This window comes from Passer domesticus, chromosome Z (assembly GCF_036417665.1).
Source record: "Passer domesticus isolate bPasDom1 chromosome Z, bPasDom1.hap1, whole genome shotgun sequence".
NCBI lineage: Eukaryota > Metazoa > Chordata > Aves > Passeriformes > Passeridae > Passer > Passer domesticus.
In genome coordinates this window covers 17,940,380-17,964,073 of record NC_087512.1, presented here as the reverse complement: position 1 = coordinate 17,964,073, position 23,694 = coordinate 17,940,380, and the positions used below count along the sequence as shown (strand labels likewise).

The following is a 23,694-nucleotide window of genomic DNA, read 5'->3' as shown; positions in this document are numbered from 1 at the left end:
CAGTTCATTGTACTAAACCATAGGGAAAAAAAAGTTTATTTTGATTGACATCTTCACATATTGATAGCTTGGATAGCTCTGACATAAATTTAATTCTGGCATTAAAATGAGTGAAAAATATATTAAACCTTCCATTCTATTATATCAAAGTGCTTTTTGATTCTAACATCTAGGTTATACTTTTTTCATTATAGCTGTATCCTTTACAGAAATGCTAGTAAAATAGTCATATCTAAGTATTGGTTTGGACAAGAAATAGATACAGATTTTGAGAGAAATGCCTTAGAAACTGCATATGATGTTGTGTTTCAGTGGCATGGAGGTTGAGCATGGCTTCATTTATTCTTAGCACAAGTGAGCAATTAGATTCTTAAAGTCTTAAATTGGAATGGTGAAGTATTTTTGATCAAATTGCAAAGAGGTAACGTAAAGGAGGATTTTTTTGTGAAATGACAGTGGTATCCTCTAATATCTGTGTCAGTACATCTTGCTCAACTAAAACCATTTTAGTGTTAATCTGCTGTACTTACTAGAAGAGAGTGGTTTAAATTTAAATTTATTTTAAGTACCAATTTGATGACAAAGTTCTTTGTTCAAATGGTTTTACATCAGATGGTTATGTCCCCTTGCCTTCTGGAATGATACAGAAAGCATTCTGCTCAAGATATTGAGATTCAAGTAGTCAAATTGGCATGAAAATTTTGAATATTGAGCAAAAGTCAGGGTGAGATTTAGCTACCATCACAGTACACAGTAAAAGCTGAACTTGTGGGCCTGGTTTTTGTTCCATGGTTAATGGACACCTGCAAATTGCTCTCTGTGGATTGGGCTGGTGGGTGGTGCCTGATGAGTTGGTGGCTCTTGTAGTTGGTACAAGATCTGCCATGTCAAAGCAGGGAGTTGTGCAGCCATAGTCAACAAATATAGAGGAAGTTTACCAAGGGCATATAAACAGACTGGTAAAAGATCAACCCTGCATCAATAAAGACAAAATGTCAAGGAATGCATGCAATCTGAATAGGTATATAATATTGCAGGAATTACTCTTATTTTTAAGCTATACTATGACTTTTTGAGTATTCAGGTGTTTAAAAATAACAGTCCACAGAGCCTTACAGCTCTAACAGATGAGCATAGATAACTTTTTATGACTAACACTTCATTTGTTAGCAAATTATCTTTCCAACTTGCTAGGTCAGCGTCTGCAATCACTGAGGACTGTTTGAGGGAACTTTCTATTTTTTTAGAAGAAGGAATGTATGTAAGCACAGAGGGCCAATCTGGGCCAGCTACTAGTTGGTTTACATCTCCTGAGACCTTCCTATGAACTCCATGTGGCAGGAACTTCTGCTGAAGTAGTGCTTGAGTAAAATCTTAAGTTACTACTTTTTGGATCCACTATTGGGTGAATGACAGCAAAAGGCAAACAATGCCAACAAGAGTAAAGTAAAAAAAAAATTCCACTGACTGCCATTTTCTTTTGTCCATGTGTCTTCAATCAGGTTTAGACAAGCTTAAGCATAATTTTTTCCTCACAAATTCACTTGTTGGGAGGCAGGCAGAGGCAAGCAGAATTACTGAGTTGGGAGGACTCCTAAAACGTCTTTGATACCAGATACCTTCTACTTAACAAGAAGGTTTGATTTAAGCAAATTAATTCCCCTCACATAATGGAAAAAATCAAGCAGTGATTAAAAAAGCAGGACCCTACTGCTCTTCCCACCTTCACAAAATCATTAAGCAGTTCAAGCAGGTGAAGTCAGTGGCGATTATCCAAAAGTCAAGACCGGGCAGGTGATGTGGGTGGCTTTTTTTGTTCTCTTTTCCTGTGAAAACTACAGCAGTATGCTTAATAGAAAAAAAAGACATTGATTCTTTGAGACAGCTGGTATAGATGAAAAATGGAGAAAAACTGAGAATTCAGAGGCATTAAGAGAAGATGAAAAGCATATAACCATGCTTCAGAGATAGTGAAAATATTCAGATGACAGAGATATGGCAAGACAGAGACCTGGAAGAGAGGTTTTTTTCGAACAGTTCTTTTTATATGATGATGAAAAAACACTTGGTGTATTTCCACTTCCTTTAGCAAACAAGCTTGTTTCTCCAATAGCAGAATAGAAGTACCTAAGTACACCTAAGCAGAAGGCAGGACTTGCACAAATAGCTGTTCTTTATCAAAGTGAAGCTGATATCCAAGTATCTTGAAGTGAATGTTAGAGCAGTAAAATCTTACAAGTTTTCTCCAAAACCTCCCATTAACTCTACTCTCTCTTTCCCAATATGAACAAGAAGAATAATTATTAATTGTCAAAAATGAATCCAATTAAGTATTAAGGACTTTAGAAGCAGCACCTTTTGATCTAGTGGAAAGTGTTCCTGCCTATGGCAGAGGGTTGGAGCAATATTGTCTTTAAGGTCCCTTCTGACCCAAGCCTTTTTACTATTCTGTTATTTATTGTGTAATGTTTTATCAAAACAGTACAAAATGGTTTATATCATAACTGTGAAGACTTATAGTTAGTGTGATTTATCAGGTTTAGGTGGACCTGGGGACTGTTGAGAGCTTGTCTCTCTGACTAGGTTTATGCGTCTATTCTCATCCTATAGTTTTTTCAGTCACAAACATAAAGGTCAGACAATGCAACTGAAATTTCCTAAGGGATTACTAATTGCTGCTTATGACTTGGAGATCTGAGCCTAAAACAGGCAAGCTTTTGTGCCTCAAGCTGAGTTAATAAGGAAATCTTAATGCTTTTCCAGATCAGGATGCAGCTTTGATTTCATTAACAGTATATTCCCATCTGATATCCTGGTTCAATTGTTTTGCTTGATTACCCTCTTGTCATCAGCATTTTATTAAATAATTTTTCTGGAAAGAACTTCTCTTTAGTGTACAATCCAATGTATATAATCATCAAATATATTACATTGCATGATTTTATTACATATTATGATATTTGACAATGAAACATTCTGCAAATCTAACTCCTTCGATTAAATAATAACATGGCCTGTGATATTCCATTAGGTTTGCAGTTCAACCATATAAACCACAGCTGTATTAAATGAACATAGCACTTCCACAGCACTTTCTATGCAAGTTAGGTGGTTGTTTTTGTAAGGTATTATGATATATAAAGAGATGTCTGCTTCAGTATTTGGCCATTGTGCTTAATTTTTTTTACTTTTATAAGCTTAAACCAGACCCTTTATATTGCTTTAATATATTTTTAAATGCATTATAAGCACACCCACACATGCATCAGTTCAACATTCCAGCAAGGCAGCTGATTTTAAAAAAATGTTGTTAAACAAGTTGGACTGGTTGGCACATATCTGAAGAAAGAAATCAAATAAAACAGGCAACTAAAGAGAAAGGGAAGTTGATATTGGCACATCATCACAGAGGTCTCTAGGTAAAACATATGCAAAAGCCCTTAAAATGTAGTTCTACTTTGAAAAGTGGCTATGTAAAATGTCACCTTACTCAACAGATCTATTCCTTGTATGTACTCAGTGTTGCATCCTCTTGCCTTGTAGTAAAGTACATATTTTTATTTCAATTTCTTTTCTTATTAACTCCACAGTATCAGTACAAATCTGGCTTGCATTTTGATGTTTCTGCTACCAAAGGCAAGTCACCTGACACAGTTTGCAAAGGACTCTGCAAAGTACAAGTTCTCTTTTGGATGAACAGCAATAAAAGATCACACTTAAGCTGTCAAATTCCAGGCTGAGTTTGAATTAGTGGTACCTTAAACTTCATGTATCCATTTTATGTTTTTTTAATTTAAATTATCCCAGTCCCTTTGATAGAAATGCTCAGGTTGAATTTTCAGTTTCATTGGGCTAGTATTTTATGAAAGAGCATAGAAAATAAATTCTTGAAATTTAAGCTCAGGATTGCAAATTGACTCAATCTGATCTGAAGAGAATGGTGTAGGAAGAAGGAGCCATTCAGCTCTTTCTGGAATTACTTTCTACATTGGAAAAATGCTTTCAGGTACAACTGGGAGAAGTACTGCCCGTATTATAGCCTTGCTGTTCTTTTTTGGTTTTTTTAAGGTTTAATTTTGTAGTATTGAAAGTAAGTTTTCAGTCTTGTCCTTTTCCCTTAAGTGTAAAGTTGCTTAGAAGATCTTCTTCCTAATTATCATTTTGCAAGATTCATTTTGTCAAGGCAAGGGGCTTTTTTCTATCCTTTTATCATGACAGACACTTCATTAGACATGCTGAAAATAGAATTATGCTTGATCACGTACTTCTTGAACCCCTGAACATAGTGCAGATATTCATTTGTGTATCTGCTTGTCTGTGTGCTTACTTAAGTTTCTTGCCCTTACTAGATGTAAAGTAGTTTAAATATGCAAATAAATGAGAGGTATCTAACTATGTGTTAGTCAGAACTCTTAAAATCTGATTATCAGTGTTATTCGTAAATATGATTACCCGTCCTCTAGTCAACCTGCGTTTCTTCTGCAACTTTAATTTCTTTTACCTGGCCTTGTATGGTAGTGCTTTCCTTTTAGACTATAGGAAAAAAGAGAAAAACATATCCAGAACTGACAGAGACATGAAGAATTTCAAATTGGACAACAGAAAGTGTTATTACAGCAGTTTGGTAGGCTCGGAGCTTAAAACTTGAAAGTACAATACTGCCTGAGTATCAACATTACTGTTTTCAATCCTGATCAGGAAATGGGATGTTGCAAGAATTTTGAGTTGCTTGATGTGAGTAAAAAAGGTTTAGGTACTTTATCACAAAGAAATTTTTCTGAACAGTCTTACAGTGGGCATTGACACGTTGTCTGGCACAATGCAAACACACGTAGCTGATGTCACATACCATGATAGGACCACAAAGGTGTTCAAAATTGCATGGAGAGTGTTAGAAAAGCTGAAGAACTTATTTTGTGGTATTCTGAAAAAAGCTAGAACTTAACCATGATTGCTGCGGTTTTATTTCTTGGTGTTGTAAATCTGTGTGTTGTGGTGGTATGACAAACACTGTTCCATATTTCTGGTTTTTATTTCTGGTTGGGACTCTGGAAGCATACCTCATATTTGGCTCCGGGGGTGATTGTGTGAACAGATGAATTAAAAGCCATGTACTTCCACCAAGCCTGAGATACAGTGAAGCAATTGTGCACTTAGCAGAGGACATCAGCTGAGCTCACAGCCAGCAGTTTGCTGGTGATCCAAGACTGCATTTCAGCAATGGAAGGAGCCATCTGCATGCAGAACACTGTTCTCAGACATGCCCTTTATCCTAGATGGCTTTCCTTTGCAGCTCAAAGGTCTTCTAGTCCATGTGTGTGTGCCGAAAGAGGCCTCCACATTTTCATATCTCCCTTTCCTGCTCTAGTGATACAATAGCAGTTTGTTTGGGAAACTATATGGATCAGACTGAGTACTTTAGGGTAAGGGTACAGGTTATTCATATACACAGCGCATACATTAAATGTGTTTTCTGACCTGGCTTTCTGCATATGTACAGAATACCCCAGGGGATTCATGACAGTCATGGGGTTTTTCTCCTCCTTTCAAACAAAAAAGTAAATCTGGTGAAAATTTTCTAATCTGGTTGTTGTTACCATGGCAACCTGAAATATGTTTTTCTGTGTTTGTACTATAAGCTGACTTGAGATGCTAACATTAGCTAAAGTACTTTTTCTTGCATTTCCTTTTCAGTTTTTCGTCCAGCATTCCCATGCTTAACGCTTCTGGATGGTATCTCATTGTACCTCTGAGAAGCTGGAGTGCAGCACATTGCCTTTATCTCCAATTGTTTGAATCATCAGGAATGGGGTCCATGAGTTATAAGTCATGCAAGTCATTGTAGTGATTACATGAAATACCACCTGAAATGCTATGTGTGTGTTACACAGACTGTAAAACTGAGTGATCTGGTGGTACCTCTGAGCCTTAAATCCATGGACTGCATTGTTACTCTGAACATCAACATTTTAGTAGTTTTATGTATTCAGTTGAGTAATATTGAAAGTCTGGCATGTCATGTTTTGATAATGCTGGACTTTCATTGATCTCAAAGAGAAAATGTCGCACACAGTTTTTTGGGGAAATTTTTTTTTCATTGTAATGTGGGATCTGTCATGGCTGTGCCAAAAATCTGTTGATGTAATTTCTCTTGCCAGTGCTTTGAATCAGGAATGGGGGAAAAACTCAAAATAAAAACATATGTCATAGAATTTAGGATTTAAATCTAAATGCCAGTTTCTCATGTTGGCCATAGGGATTATTTGTCTGCAAAAAAAATTTACACCCACTACCTTGAGTTACTGTGACATGTGTATTTTTCAATCAAGATATCCTATTAGGCACTAAAGGTCTATTCTTTATTTTCATGTCCATTTTAGAGGTCTAGAAAGTGATTTGGCAAAACACTCCCCTGTAAAGATTCAGGGGTGATGATTATTTTCTTTCTGTTCTTTATAAAATGGATCATACTGATTTTCTAGCTACTTCCATCTTTTCCCTAAAAAAATAACCAAAACTGATAGCAGTAAATTATTTTGAGCTACACTAAAGTAGTTCTATTAATAATTACTGCATTTTTCTTGCAAACTGAAGCTGGTTTCTGATTTATACGTTTGGTTTTAATAGAAAATGGCTTCCCACAGAAAGAGAGAAGGGTGCTGTGTTGGGTCCAAGTATGTAGTAGCGTAAGTAAAACTTACAAAGGTCTAAGGTAATTGCCAGGCATTTAAATTGGAAAATACCCATTAAATGTAAAAATAAAAAAATAAATAACAATAACAAATAGTACTTTGCAACTCCTGAGAATATGCACAATTTTAAGAGAGAATATGCACAATTCTAAGATTTCTGTTAGTGCTAGACTTGATGATATAAATTTTAGCTCTTTTTTATTTAATTCTGTCTCTTCCATTCAGCATCGTAATCAAGAATAGTTAGTTGCCATCCAGGATTGACTCCAAAAGCATCTGAAGGAAGTCAGCTCTCTATTTAGATTTGATCTGTATTTCCATATGGTAGAGGGCCCAGATGATGTTCATAATACTGAACTTGGCAATTTTTCCAGCAGGAATTAGGGATGCCTTATTATCATTATCAAAACTAAATAAAGCTTGGAATCTTATAAAGCAGCTGCTGTGAGACAGCTGCTAATTTGAAGGAAATTCAAAGTGTGGTAGTAATATTCAGAGCAATAAATCCTTTCATGTCAGCCATGTTTTATGTCCTAAAACTGCTTTTGCTTTGATAGTACAAGCAGACAAGCTCTTTCAGTACGTGTGTACTCTTGTGTATTTTAACTTTAACTTCTGCAGCTTCTTTCACTATGTTCTCTCTTGAATCCCTTGACACTTTGGGAAGTTCCTATCTCATTCCCAGCTGCGTTATTTAGATGCAGGTCTCCTTTCTCCATTCTTGCTTAAGTGCCTCAGGAGGTCTGGAGACTACTGATCTTACTTCCTGCCCACTTAAGTAATCTCCAGATAAATCTATTCCACCACTATTTTAAATTTCATAGAATCAAGCAACACATTTTAAATCTGTTATATATTAAATGATTGAAGGTTTAAATGTTGATTAGGACTACTGTTATAGTTTCAAATTGAGACTTCAGCCTCATCCTTTGCAAGATACAATACTTAGGAAGGTTAGAGTTATATTTAATGAGCACACTAGTACTGTGGGTAGAATCACAATTGAATACAGACAAGTTTTATTAATGATAAAGTGGTATATCTTTCTGATAATGTTTTCATTGAAGTGATAATTAATAGTCTGAGCTAAATACTGTGGCTGAATTCTACTTTCACTTCTATTTCAGTGTTCCTGATTATCACAAGTAGTAGAAATTTACATGAAATTGTAAATTGAAGCTCTGTAGTCTGTATATTGACTGTTTTGCCATGACGTGTTCAGACTTCAAACTTTTTACTGGTTTTATTTCTTATGGGATTCTTTATCATTAAAAAACGGTTCCATTTTTCTAAAATCTAGTGTTTCATTGTGACGGTAAAGACTTATATTTTTCGATGCTGCTACTTTGTTGCCTGCCATCTTGGTATTGACTAGAGGCATTTTATGGTTTTCAGTCTGTTTTCAACTTATTTTTTAAACTGATTAAACCTTTAGACTGACACTCTAAAAGTAAGTGGTAAACATCTAGAAATTTTCATAAAGATGCTCAGATGTTATTAATGATCAAGTATAAATTGTCTGGGTTTTCTTACACATTTTAGCTGATCATGTTCAGAATTGTGCTTAGATTTGCATCCTTATCTTCACTATTTGGGCCATGTTTGGAGTCACTTTATTTTTTAAAGTAGTTTCTCCACCCCATTCACCTCACTTCAGTAATTTATATAGAGATACAGTATTGGATTAAGGTTGAACTTTTTTTCCTGAGCAGACTTGAGATATGTCTTGTTAGTTTTATTTATCAAGTGTCTGAATTTTGCTGCTGAAAAAATTAATCAGGAGAACATGTAAAATATAAAGAAGAAATAACTCTATGGAGAAGTCCAAATAAAAAAAAAAGACATCAATAAAATTGAAGGGAGGGAGGATTGCACAACTGATATGTGGTAAACTTGTACTTTAAGGAAGTACAAATAACAATATCATAAAAGTGAGTAATCCCTTTACAGGCTGTCCAAAAGATGTTGACAATGTATGGAGATAATGGAAGAGTAAGAAGGATCAAATAGAAAGAATAATCTGGAATAAAATAGGATGGGCTTTTTGGGACACATAAAGATAGGTTTTAAATCTGGTAAATATAATTGAGAATTATTAAAATATAGATAAAACAGAAATCCTCACCTGTGGAGAATTGTGGTGAAAGAGAATATAGAGATTTGACAGATACCATCAAAAGGAATGAAAGCAAGCTGAAGGAAAATTTATTGAAAACTTTGTTGAGGTTTTACTGCTTAATAATGGATGGAGAGTCATACAGAAGAGTGACTCTCTTCTTGGGTATAGAAATCCAAGAAAATAAACTTTCAAATTGTTAAACAGTTTAGATAAGCAGACAGAAAAGTTGGAAACAAGAACGGAGATGCACAATCTGCAGATGCTAAATTAAAAATGTGAAGATGATACCTTGGAAGGAATCTAAGGTACAGAATTCTAATGGACTTGAGTCTTAAAATTGATCTGAGGATTATCTCTGGCTTTTCTGTAGTTAAAATACGTATGCTATTACATCCCTCTGTGGCTTTTTCAGGTTTGGATCTGGGCTTCATTCTTTAAGAGAGTGGGTCAGTTAATGTGATTACAGTGCTCTGCACACCTGTTGATCTTCATGAGACTTGGAGGTTTAATAGGCTGGTGGCATACCTCATCTGCCAAATTACTGGGTGGATGGGATCAGTCGAGTGGTCTCTTAGTATATCAACTCTCTTTTCTGCTGGAAAGAGAGAGAGGGAGACAACTAGTTTGACTTCAATCCTTATCAAAGAATCTTTTTTAAGTGTTCAGGGACTGGCATTTCAAAGGGACGATTGGTTGATGTAAATGGTGAAATGAAGCCATGAGAATGTTGGTGTATCACCCCAAGACACAGGTACACAGCCCAACTGTATCTTCTATGTCAGAAAATAGAAAAATTAATTAAACACTTTAGGAGCTATGGTAAGTTGTGTGTTGGTTTAAAAAAATCAAAATATATAACTATGGGTGTTTTAAAATCACCTTGTTCTTAGATATAAAATTTAAATAACTATTTACTGAAGTGCTACAGTGAACTTACTCTAAAAATTAAATGTAACACATAACATTTCCAGCAGACCTAGTTTATGAGAAAGTTAAGATTAAACATGCAGGAATCTTCTACTCTTAAGACATAGGGTCATGCACCCATAATAAAAGAAAAATTATGATGTGGGAGAGGAGGAGAGAAAGAAAGAGAAAGATACTTCATTGTACTGAAGCAATTATGCTCAATAATGGAATTAACATCATGGAAGGACATAAAATATACCTTGTAAGTGAATGAAAGGGCAGAATGATGGAAGATCCACACTGACAAAAACTGTAATTGTTTGCGAAACAAATGTATATTTATGGTAAATACACTGGTAGTCAGGTAATGCTTTGGTAGACTGACAGGTAGGCGATTAAAACAAGCAGAACAGGAAGTACCTTGCAAAGACAAACTAGAAAGCAGTGTGAATAACTGCTCATGTAAATTTCCAGGAGCAAAACTTGAGGCATTCCACTTTGAGCTAGTGCAGGGTTGCATTCTTAGTTCAATGGTCTAGACAGCTGGAGGCCATTCTAGACTTCAGCCAATTAAACAAATTGAGAATGAGACATAGGATGCAAAGATTAAAGTCAATTATAAAAAGAAATGGATGAAGCAGATTGTATAGACAGAATTTCTTCATTGCGTCTCATCTGTTGAGCCTCATAGTGTGGTTGTTACTTCCAGCAAGCTATTCTGTGGTTATTTTACTTAAATGGCACATCTAGTTTGATCTGCTGTCTGAAAGACAACAAGCTGCCCTTCTCAAGTATCTGGAAAGCAGCTACTACACTGAAGGTGTGAAGCAAATGCTTGAATATTAGAAGTGTGAAAAGTAGAATCCAACCTTGCATGGCTTCTTTGTGTGTTATTCTACAAAAGGACAGGTTTGTTCTCCTTCAGAAGAATTCTGAAAAAATCTGCAAGGTATCTTTTCAGCAATTTTGTTAATTACATAGGTGATGAATCTATGGCAGAAGCTGAGAGAGCAAATTCATTTCTACCTCTAAGCAGTAAAGATAGTGAGATGGAGACGAATTTAAGAAAGAAGGGTTACAAAATAATATCCTAAAGCAATTCCTCTACATATTCTGAAATGGTACATACTAACTTTCTTGATCAGATGTGGTGGTGTTTTAAGATCTGATTCTATAATACAGTACTTTGTATATAGACTTGTGTAAAAGGCATCTTCATTTTCCCATCATTATTTGCCACATCAGTTACTTTTGTTGTAAGTCTGAACAGTCTATTTTAATTGACAGTTTAATTTAAAATATAATGTGGGATTGTTATTTTAAATTAAATGCAACAATTGGGGATTAATGTTAGATGAAAGAGAGTTTAAATGGAAATAATCTAACTGGATGTAATTCAAACATTTTAAAAAGAAAAAAAAAGTTAATTAGGGACAACCAACATGCATTTGTGAGAAGGCCAACCAGCTTAGGATGTTGAGATGGCAAACAAAGAAAACTGAGTAGATGTTTATTTTGACTTCCAAAAAGAATGTTAGAAATTAATCACATCCAATACTGTTGGCTAAGGTCAGAAATCTTGCTGCCAATGTAATACGGTTTGTGAAATAGAAAACTCACCTTATAATGTTAAGCAAACCATAGCAATAGAATATAACAATTATTTTAATAGTCAGAAATTACTAGTGCTTACTGTAGGGAATGATTGTGGGTCATCTAACTTATAAACATACAAAAGTTTCCATTATTGCATCACTGTGGTTATGAATTCAGGAAATGAAAACGATATGATTTATAAAGTAAAGTTACTTGGCTGTGCTGTACTTCATGTGTTTGTTTTAGCATTTGAACAGACTTTTAGTGCTGTTCATTCAGTGGACAAATCAAATTTCAAGTGTTCCTTCTCTGCAAAATGTTCCCCCAGGGAGTTTGAAGAACTTCTTCTCTCTTAGGGGAACTCTCCTGGCATCAAAATCCAACAGGAATAGAGAGCTACAGGCTTGTTGCTGTCATAATCCTATCAACATGAGCTTTTTTCTTTTAAGATGGTCTCAGCAGTCTGTCACTGTATTTTGCAGGACTGGTTGATGCACAAAAGTAAGTTGGTTGGCAGAAGCTCAATCAAAGGAAAAGAAAGAAAATACTGGTTCTAGTTTAAGGGAAACTATCAGAAAATTTGGTGGAAGTATTCATGAGCTACAAATCCTGCTAGATTTCTAGCTGTTGGCAATGATCAAGTAGATCAATGGCCAAAAAAAACATTTTTCCATCTGTATTTTTATAGAAGACTGAGCGTGGAGCACTGTAGTGCAGACTTCTGTCTGCTTGTGATTAGATGTTTGCAACATGAATTTTATTGAACTGCATTTTAACCCACCTTCTTAACCCAAAGCTGGTAAGGAACATGTTAGGCTGCTTATTTAAGTGTATTTACTTCCAACAACTCTTTATTTTAATTCAACAAGTGGGGTTTTTTTTTGTCACTGTGTGGCTCTGGAAACTGGGAAGTGTAAAAAAAAAATCAACAAATATCCTGAGACTCGTGATAAAATTGTAAGTTAATAATTCTGGTGGTGTTCTTGGGGTGGTATTTAAAATATTGACTTTGGCCTATGGAGCACCTGAAGGTTTAGAACTTGTCTAGGCAGTTTGTTCTTGCAGTGAGCAACAGGGGAGCTCAAACAAAAGATCCCCATTTAGATGAGAGCAGCAACTGGCAATGCTCCCTCAATATTGCAATGCAGTTTTCTCATTGCCCTTATTTTTATCTTACTAAGTTTATTGCAGGGATTAGAAGAGCTTGTAGAGATTTTGTGGACTTTGGATTTTTTTCTTACAACCACATTGAGACTTGTACACCATTAGCAGTGCTGAAGCTGCCTTCATTCTAGATATGCAGGAAATCTCTACAGATTGAAAACTTTTGATAACCCATTTTGATAACTCATATTAATCTTTTTTTCTTTTATTTAATTAAAAATCTTCAGTCTAGGAGGTTTTAAAACCAGCTTTTACTTAGTGTGTTATTGTGATCTGTAGAGCATTGCACCATGGTTGAATGGAACCTCAGCTCAGGAAATTTATTCTTATTACCAAATTGAACATTTAGTATGAAATAGATACCTAACAAAAACTGTTTGAACATTCAAATGATTGCCATTTGGGTTCAGATCAAAAATGTGCATTACCTGGTATATCTTTTGGAAACATGAAAAAAATAACAGTTTAAAAATGCAATCTTTTGCTTATGACTTTGAAAGAAAATATAAAGCAATAATTACTTGTAACTATAAATCCTCTTAGCTTATGAGGATAATTGACATTGCTCTTCCCTTATACATTGAAAGAGATGCAGAACAGTGAGTAAGTCCCTTCAAAATCCATGTGTCCCTCAAGTCCTGTTACAACACATGTGGGTAATGTTCTGCAAGTCTTCATAGATATGGAAGGTCTCTTCACTGTTGTATTTGAGATTCAGACTGCAGGCCCCAAAAACATGTTCTAGAGAAAAGCATGCATGTGTGCTGCCTTGCATAGCCTTGGTCACAGTGTGACACCAAATTTGCTAAATAATAAAAAAAAAAAAAAAAAGTAGGTGTAGCAAGCAAGAAACAGCTCAACTGCATTATGTCAAGAGGCTAAATATCCAGGACAGTGTAGAGATACTCCAGCTTCATTAGATGTTTATTATTTAAAGACTTGCTGCATGAAGGAGAAGAGCTGTAAGGTGTAGTTGAGTTACACTTAAAGGATAAAGGCTTGTTTGTGGTGGTATTTAGTTTGCTGACTGCTTGTAGTCAAACAGATTTTTGCTTATTGCTTCTAGTCTTGGCAATAAATTAAATATTGAAATCAACAACTTGTTACTACTTATATCTTTCATGAGCATCTATCTAAGTGACAAGCAGACATTGCTTCTGGGTGAGAGTGGGAGGACAGAAAATAGCTCACTGTTACAGTATGTAGAAAAGGATTCCTAAAGAGATTTAAAGGTCTACTATATGCTAGCCACAGCTTTTTTTTTCTCTCTCTCTTTTTTTTTTTAATTACAGAATTTAGTTAGAAAATGAACAATACCACTTAAGAATATTATTTAACTTCGTGTGCAGTCATGATAAGATGAAGCATTGCACAGACAAAGTGATATGTGGTTCATAACATTGGCATTTCTGTGTTCTCCCTGATGCTTCAACTTTGCCTTAAGACAGCAGAACTTTCTTGGGAAATAGTAACAGCAAAATTGTCTTTGAATACCAAAGACTGAAACTACCATTCCTCATTCAGCTAAAGAAAGCATTGTCTTTTTAGGTCCAAATGCTTTCTAATGGTTTTACCCCTATTTCTAACAGATCTGGAGCCTGTTTTTCAGAGTCAAGTGTTTAGAATATCCGATTTCAGATAAAGCAAAATCACTTACTATTAATTAAAAGAAGCTGTGTCTCTTATGTAAACAAGTAAATAAACCAGAAATTACTGTCATGTGTAAGTGAACACGCGGACGATTTTGAATAGAAGGGTATCTCAAATATGAGGGAGTTAAATACAGAAATAATTTTGCATGCTCCAGGAAGTGCTTGGTGGGAGTGGGAGGAAAGACAGTTGCAATGGGATGTGAACTTGCTACAGGTCAGCTCATTCATGATCGTAGTCCATGCCCACTTAGCCTTCAGCAAGCACAAATCTAAATGAGGTTAGTTCTCAGAGGATGTAAACTGTCTTGAATTTGTCTTGGGCCAAGGTAAACTGTCAGCATGGTTCCTGGAAACATAACTCTCTGTTCCACAGTGACTTGTTCTTATGTCAGAGCTTCTGCAATTTTTAAAACTAGGCCAGAGATCTTGCTTTAAAGTTTGGTTCGAGTTCAAACAATAATAGCTGTGATTTGTACAGAAACTCTGTGGATTGTCTGTAAGACCAGAAATTGTCATAACTGATGTAACTGTCAGTCTGTCAAATCAGTGATTGACATAACAGTTCTTTTTAGCTCAGTTACTTTGCCTGCAGAAAGAATTCTAAGGCCAAGTCTAGTTAACATTCTACACTGAAATTTTAAGGATTATTTTACTGTTGACTATGCAAGACTTAGTTTTACAGCACATATGTTTACATTATAAAACCTCTTTCTCAGAGTATTAATGAGTAAATGTGACCCTTCTCAAACATAGAACTAGATACCAGAAAAAGCAACCAATTTGCTTGTAAGAAATAGATTTCTGCATGATTACATGTCCTAGTATTTTTAACCCTGAAGCAATACAAAATGTTAAGTTGAAATTGAAGCAGTAAATCTTTCCTTAGAAAGATGCACACTGTACTGTCTGCATCATTACTGAAACCATTTTACTTTGAAGCACAGAAGGAACACTTAATTTTTATTTACTGTTATGAAGGAAACTCTTTCATTACAAGGGAAAAGAGGCCGACAAATATGAAAATATGACTGTGATTTGGGCAGAATTCCAGAGATGGGAGAGAGTGATGCTTTTATCTTCAGAGGGTCTTTGACTGCTGCATTTATTCCATTAATAACTCCAGTATGGCTAATGTCATACTTTATGCATTTTTCTCTGTGTCTGGCCTTTGTATAAACTGAAAGGGAAGGTATTTTGATGTTTAACTCTGCTGGGAAAAATGGTGCAGTAATATGCTGTGTCTCATTTCCCTGGATTGCATGGGACACCATGCTGATGTTCTGTTTTGCCAAATGTGTTTTTTTCATACTTTTATTCTTTCCAATTTGAATTTTAAACCTGTTCTATTAAAAATCTAATTAAATAAAAATCATTGCTAGTTATGTATACTTATGAATAGTTTCTTCTGTAGTTTCAGATGAAGGCTGCACTGAAATTATTTGACCAGACAAACTTAAAACTGCTGGGCAGTCTGAAGGAAAGGTCAGATCCTACCAGTGTACAAAAGAAACTGAGTAATGAAAGCACTTTCATTGACCTTCAGAAAAACTTTTGCGCTTTGTGATCTAATTTATCATCTACACACATGCACTCATTCTATTCTTATTCAGTAAGATTATTAGATGTAGGTTTACCTGTTGAATGCATGGATGTAATATTCAAATGCACTCTAGGACTTATTTAGCTGTTTCTTGTCCTAATTTCTGCCAAATGGATGAATAGAGGATGTCTGTAGATATACATTTATGCTGAACAAAACCATAATGACTTGTAAATTAATTTTTTAAAAACAGGTGAAGAAAAAAATCTGTCAGTGAAAATTATTTTGCATTATCTGCTTTAGTTCAAGTGAAAAGATTCCATCTACACACACTAATTTAAGTGTCCTGGAGAAGAATAAATCATAGGACCTGAAGTGCTCTGGCAGTTTGGAGTGCTCTGCAGTTGTTAATGTGAAAATACAGGCTACCTAACTCTGCCTTCCAAAACAGATAAATGAGGTTTCTGTGTAACTCAATGAACAGTCCAATCTCATTGTGTTGATCCTTAGCCATATGCTTTGTGGTGGCACTAAGCCTTTAGAAAGGAGATTGCTGAAACATGCCAGCATCTGCTTCTAGTACATGCAAAGCTGTTCTGGTCAGCTGAAGACTGTACATTTAGGGGTTTATTATATCCCACCACCATTCTTCATAGGTTCTAATAGGAAGTTTCTTTGTAAGACTTCGAGTTTTCAAATAATTTTCTGAATGTAAGTAATTTCGCCTTCTGAAAGGTCCATCAAAGTGTTACAGTCTTGTCTGTACAGTGATACAGACAGAGAAAGACAATTTCTAGTTGCCTCTGCTGAAAATAGGATAACCATACCAAATTTACTTATCCCAAACATTTGACAGTGATACAGCAATGGTTAGATCTACAGAACTAATAGCAAGTATTTTAAAATATTGAGTACTCAGTAATTCCATACCTTGAAGGGTGCTCTTGAAAAACTGAGGTGGGCATTTCTAGTGGTTTGTAACTGAACTTTTTATTTCAAAAGTATATTTTCTGATATAATAAGGTCTTATTTTGTGCAGCTATCTCTGTACAGTGGGATTTGGAAAAGTCCTTCTGCAGGGAAAAATGCTTGTAAATCACAAAATCTGTGATTTGAAGCTGTGCTGAAAAAGCTACATGAAAGTTCTGGGAGCAGTTTTGAGGGCATGGAGATATGTGAGGGAAAATGTATGACTTCTTAACATAATTTTAAGACTGTGTGATAACAGGAGTTTTGCTCAAGCACTTATTTTAACAGGACTTTTTAGTTTGTCCTATTGCTGCGTAAAATAGTGTGCAAAAAATTCAGTAATGTCAGAGACCCATTAATCCATCAATACTTGCCCTCATGCCACTGGACATCTCTATCAGTCAGAGACTTTCAGTCTCCTAAAGATTTTATGCCCATATGCCAAACAAAGCTAGAAAAAAATAGAACCCGGGGACATGGTGAGCAGTCTTTGCTCTGGTCTTGCAATGATACCTTCTGTGAAGTGAGCCTCTTGGCCCACACTGACTCCCTACTGAGATGCTACGTAAAATCACATGGCTTTAGGGTTTTTTTTAATACTTAATGTTCATAATCTGTTTAATTCCCAAGCTTGTTGTCGGTGAAAACAAGGTAAGATTTAGTCTAGATTCTCACATAATGCTTTTCATAAATTAAATTTACTTCTCTTATCCATCATGTGAAAGGAATCTTCCCATAACTGACCCATGGATGACTGCTAAGAAACCTAATAGCAGTCTGTAAATTTTAAAAGGTTGTGTTTTCCTCTTTTTTTATATACCAAAAGCAAGAGGAAAAACAACCAGGAAGTTTGGGAGGTCTAAGCTATTCTGAGTGCCAAGGTTGTATTGTCTGCATGAGTTCCTCCACTTTAGTTTGTAGCTCATCTGTGGATATCTTTTGGTAGTTTTGAGTGATGTTAAAACTATTTACGGCCTTTCACACTATGTCAAATGTCCTGCACTCAAAAAGCCTCTGAAAGTCAAGTCCAACAGGCAACTATTCAGAACACCAGGTTACAGCACATATTGCTATTGGTTTTTCCTAAAGTAATGTTAATAATATAAACTAGAATGCTACATGGTAGAAACCTGGAAGCTGCTGTGCACATCATATATTAGCCTAATTACTAGTGGTTTTTACTTGAGGAATGCTCCCTCCTTCTCTGCTAGAGTACTGAGCTGCACCCTATTAGCTCAAGTTTGCAATCCTCCCCTGAAGTGCAGGGATTTTTACACTTTTGATGGTTCAGCCTCACACTTCTTTTGAAATGTTTATAGCTATTTTATGTTGGTAGAAATCTGCAATTGGTGTCCAAGACTGAGTAATGATTTTCTATCTCTTTTTAGCTTTCATTTCATTACATTCAGTTGGTTGGCTCCCTTGTTTAAAAAACGACCTTTAATAGCATTAAATTCTTTCATGTTGTATCTTATTTTTCCTCATCAAATATGGAAAACCAAAGTAACAAACTCTGATTTCCAGCTCTTTTCTTATTCTGATCTTTTTCCTTATTTACATTGGATCAAGAGAGGAGTGTAGCCCTGCAAGAACATTTGCTATATGGCATTGCTTTGGCTAAGTTTTTTCTCTTTAAAAGGAATTCTATTTTGTTTTTAATCAAAACTGTGCTCCTATTCTATGTCTTCTTGCTCAAAAATAATTGGATTTTTGAATCTGATTTCATAAAAGTTGCTTTTCATTTGCATTCAAATATTACATAGGGAATTTTGTATTTTTTTGCTTAAGGAAACTGATGTATGATGCCATTGAGTAAGAGAAATTTTCCATACTCTGGGGTCTTTTGCTCCTGGAATAAGTGTTTTTATGTACTGTCATGTCCAAAAACTTCTGTAACTGTGTTAGATACTTTAGCATAATTTTATGTGTTCAGAAAGTATGGAACTTTTTTTTTTTGATAGAAACATCTCATCTTGGACTTAAATTATGGCAAAGATGTCTTCTGATATTCAAAATTATTTTAAAATTATTCTAAATAATTACTTGTTTTAAAATATTAATAACTCTTTTCTTAATATAGGTTCACTATGGGTGTTTTGACTGGCAAGACAATGTAAAGACAGGTATACTGAGTTGTTCTTAGTGAAGAATGTATGAATGTAGAGACTGCATGAATAACAGGTTCCTGCAGTTCTCTGTGCATTGGCTTCACTAGACAATTCATCACTCTGATGTTTGTTTCAGTTTATATATAGAAGGTCTAGGTATGATACACAGAATGGAAGTTGGTTGTGTTTTGGAAAAAAGCTCCGGTATGGAACTGCAAGACACCAACTGCTGCACTGAGTCACACCAAAGGACCATTTTTCCCAGTGCCCCTTTCCGACCATGGTTGGCTTGCAGTGCCATTATACCAGTGTAGGTACACAGTGATGCTTCACCCATCATCCTATCCCAGTTTTGAGTGATCTTTAGGTACTTGCTAATCATGCAGTGTTGCATTCATACCTTTCCACCTAAAAGAATGCTGCTTCCATGAATCTCTCAAATAAATTGTTGAATGTATTTACACTTCTGGCATCCACAGCATTCCGTGACAGCAAGTTTCACAGTTTGGTTTTATTTTGTCTGTGGGAAATCCTTTTAAAGGAGCCGTGTTCATGAGTAGGTAGATCATTGCACTGATGGAAATTTAGACACTAAAAATGCTAACTGGGGAGACAAAATTTGCAACGTGTATTCTTGTTTAACTAGATCAGTCTGATGTGGTTGGATTTGGTTGTAGATTTTCCTTCACTGAGCTTTATCCATTTCTTACATGTTGTGTATGGTTTGTGTAAGAGGAAGCAGATATAGTGAAAACACTAAAGTTGCTACTCCATAAGTTATGTGTTCAAGTACATTTTCTCCTAATAAAATGTTTTTTAATTCCAGATACAAATAAGAACCAAAAAATAGTTCTAAGCACCAAACACTCATCCTATTACATATTTTGGCAGATGAAAGTGAAGCAAATGCTCAAGTATGTGGGCTATCCTAAAAATGGCATTTTGTAAGGACTACTACAAACATTCCATGTGTCTTCTGATGCAACAGTGTATGAAGTAATTTATTACTCTATACATATGTGTAACTTGCTGTTATGTATAATATGACATTTGGGGGTGAAAAAGGAAATTGTAGGAGGGAGAGAATTTTCCCTCTCAGCTCTACAATGATTTGTTTTTATGTAGATAGATGAGCATTTGCATATGAAAGAGAAAAACATTCTTTTTCCTAAAGTAAAGTGAAAGGGTTTGGGTCTTCTAATATATAGATAAATGTAAAGAAAAATGTCTGAGAGCATGCATACTGCAGCTACATTATTATTGTTGTTTTTAAGGGGGAAATATTGCTGCCTCTATATTCTCTTCCATCCTGCTGCAAATTCATTTGGTAACAGAATCATACTTTGTCAGGCATAGATGCTTATTGGTGGGTGATTTTAGTGGCCAGTGATACCACATTGAACAGAATTTCTCTCTTTTGTATGAATGATTTATTTCTCTTTTAGTTGTTCTTATTTTAAATTACTTCTTTTGAGAAACAGTTAATTTGCTTTTTTGGAACCTGTATTAAGGTTCTGCCCTGTGTGCTTGGCTTCCAGTTAGTACATGAGATAGGATCTTGTTGGTATGTGGGAGAGAGGGCTTATGCTTCAGGCACATTTCCCTCTGTAAGTTTCTGTTTCTCTGATAATCTTTGTCATCAACAACAAAGGACAGTGACCATATTAACTGAAGTCTGTGTGGACCCATGCTACACAGTGCACACAGGTGACTTTTTGTGTAACATTTTTTTTAAAGTTGTAATTGATTTTAAATTTTCAGTTGGTTGCATGTAGGTTAGTGTGGTCTTCTTTCTGAGCATGCTATGGTTTATGTTCAATGTGAGCTGCATTCTTTTTGCACTTTGTAATAGATAACACTTATGTTAGTTTGATGCATAATTCTGTTTTATTTTTAGTTTTTGTGTGGATGCATTTCAGCTGTGGCCATCTATGGAAATGTTTTCTCTGCCTAAATGATTTACAATCATCTTCCCAAAAAGTGATTCAAAACTGAGTACAACAAAGAACATCACTGCTATTTCTTTCTGTTTCCAGGTTGAAAACTTGCTGTAGAAAATACTTTTAAAGTGGCTTTCTAGCTACCGTGATTTGGTTTCGTGTAGCTACAGTGCTGTGGTTCCATACTGCTGTAAAACCACAGTCACCACATGATTCTGGGTGCTTCTGTTGGTTGTTTCATTGGAATAAAGTAGTGACTAATTTTAATTTTCTCATCAACAAAATTTTGAAGCAATCCAGCCTAACCTCCAGTTATGTTACATAATTTATATTTAGGTACTTCAACAAATGGTGTGATGTTCAAGGTCTGAAACCCTGAACTTTGCAAGTTCTCAACACCTCTGAAAACCAAGTCAGCATTCAAAGCCAACATTCAAATCAGCATTCCTGGGTTAGGAATATAACAGTTAGCATCTCATTTGACAAACTGAGCCTAAATTAATTTGTGATTATTTTTGGCATTCTGTATTGGTGAAGTGTTAATGTCAATCATGTGATATTGTGCTCTTGACATCGTTGGCTGTTAAACTTCCTTCTACAGATTCTTCTTCAGTGTCTTTGTGAAAGATGTGCTTCACAGACCTTAGTACCAAGTATGGAGAGCCAAAAATTGGCCGTCAGACAGTCTGAAGCACATGCAGATACTTTGGTGGTAAGGCAAAAGAGTAAGATTCAGCAAGGATTCTTCTAGGAATCAGCCATTAAGAATATTTATTAGTGTTTAACCCTTGATTCTTTGAAGCTCTTAAACAAGGACTTACTTTTAGAGATGATACGGGTCCTATCTCTGGTCCTTAAATGTCTTAAATTCTTTCTATGTATTAATGGTACATTCTCAATATTTGAAGCATGTGCTTAAAATTTTACTTAGCATTCTATTTAATCCTGGTTCTATTTAATTTACTGGTGATCCTATAAGAAAGGAATAGGATCGAGTTGGGAGGATGTGCAAGGCAACGTGCAAAGAACTATGTGGTTGTAGTAATTGAAGGCTTCTCTATCTGACTGTCTTTATCATAGATTTTATTTGTTTAGTGCCAAATAGGTCATTGAAACCTAGTGTTTTTTAGTGGTTCCTTTTTGTGTTTTCTCTCAGTTCTCTTCTTTTTGATACCCAGCTTGAGAGAACTTTTCTATGGTAAATATTGACCATGAAAGACTTAGTAGGCACTTTGACTCTGGAAAGTGCTGTAAAATGCTACAAACTTTGACAAATCAAACTATGAATATCTGGATCTTAAAATTAATAAAAATACTGGTCTTTATTTCTGTAGATGAGTTTTGTGCAATAGTTGATTTGTTCATTCACAGCTGGAATTCTTTTAATGAACTTTCTATGTATATTCATTTGTGTTTTGTTGTGGTTTTTTGTGTTGTTTTTTTTTTGTTGTTGTTGGGTTTTTTCTGTTTTTGGGGGGTTTGTGGTTTTTTGGGTTTTTTTTTGTTTGGTTGGTTTTTTGGGGGTTTTTTGGTTGTTGTTTTTGGGTTTTGGGGGGTTTTTTTTGGTTTTTTTTTTGGGGGGGGGGTTTTGTTGTGTTTTTGGTTTTTTGTTTTTTGGGGGTTTTTTTTCCATTCAAATAATTTAAATGAGCCTCCTGTGGTCTTGCATATTCGATTTGGAGGAATTTCCATGGGGATATTCCCACTAGAAAAAAGCCCAATCTCTTCAGGTTGACATTTCTCTCTTTTTACTTAAGAGCTCTTTATTCTCAGTTGGGAGATTTTGCACTCACTCATACTGCTGTTGCATGAGCAGTCTGTAAGCACTCTGTAAGCAAGCCTGTAAGCAAGCATAACCTGGCAGAGCTTCGCATGTGAACGGTTGCAGTTGAACTTGAAGTTGCCCTCACAGGGAACAGGAGATGACATGGTGTTTATGAACAGTTCTTCCTTCATTATCACTGGTGGTAGTTACTGAGACTCAGCAGTCTTTTTAACAATATCTCTTTCGGAGTATCAGGGCTTTTAAAACAGAGAATGAGCTTCTTTGAGCTTGAGATGCCTGCCTGGAGATACAGAAGCCGGTATCCAGAAATAATTGCTTGGTCACACAGTAGCGCTCTGTTTTCACTCTCTGACTGAGTTGTGCTTTACCTTTCTGCATGCCTCAGTAGTCCTGATGTGGACAAAGTATCATCCTGATTCTCCAGTAGGAGAAGCAGAAAGAGGCACCAGCTGCAGCAGACAGATTAACAGTGCTTCCTTCTGGCTTTCAGCCCATTGCCTACAAGCTTCTTTCTTTGTGACCCGTGGTATCTAGTTGGTTTCTAAGTACATTACACTTTTTTCATTAGCACCAGAATATTTTTACCTTTTACAGAAGATTGCTGTCAGTAAAAAGCCATGTAACTTGTAGTGTTTAAGAACCACAGATCTCTGGGCAGGAAAAAGAACATAATTGTCTGAAAGTACAACTTCCACTGTACATTTCTCCTCAGATGAAGAGCTTTTCCCACCTTTCCTGAAATCTGTGTACACAACACCTGGGAAAGCATCAAGTCTTCATCTTGCCTACAAATCATCTTTGTTATAGCTATTAAAGAAACATCTGTCAACAGCAAAAGGTTTAGACAAGCAGCCAGCAAAGTTGGGACTGATTTTTAAAGTACTTTTGTGTTTGAAACTGCTGGAACACCTTTCAGGAGTAAAAAAGCACTACTGAAAGTAATTTGCAATTTTCAGCAGAGGTGTACAGAGAATGGTGCCTTCACAGACTGTTTAGATTTATTACATGTCTTGATGCTACCAATCACTTTCATTCTCTCCTCTTGCAGACACCCCAATTGCTTCAGAAAATAATTTCCTTGGGTTTTTTTTCTTGCCTCCTTTACTGGTTCTTAAGCTATTATTATTGATATACTGTATTGAAATCAGTCTTGCTGTGATGTTCCAGAATTTTATATCGACTTTTAAAATATTTTTCACAGTAGGGAAACAAGGAATTT

The 23,694-nt window shown here is 35.5% G+C and overlaps 1 protein-coding gene across 2 annotated transcripts in view; it reads left to right on the top strand.

Moving 5' to 3' along the window:
- ARL15 (ADP ribosylation factor like GTPase 15) overlaps window positions 1-23,694 on the top strand; it is a 225,458-nt gene that overhangs the window by 174,973 nt on the left and 26,791 nt on the right. Inside the window, exon 7 of one of the 2 annotated variants that reach the window (XM_064405099.1) lies at window positions 21,291-21,455. The exons of the other annotated variant lie outside the window; for it this stretch is intronic. Coding sequence (XP_064261169.1) covers window positions 21,291-21,440 — 150 coding nt within the window. The 3' untranslated portion in view covers window positions 21,441-21,455. Of the gene's footprint in view, window positions 1-21,290; window positions 21,456-23,694 lie in introns of those variants that run through there. 2 annotated transcript variants of the gene reach the window in all.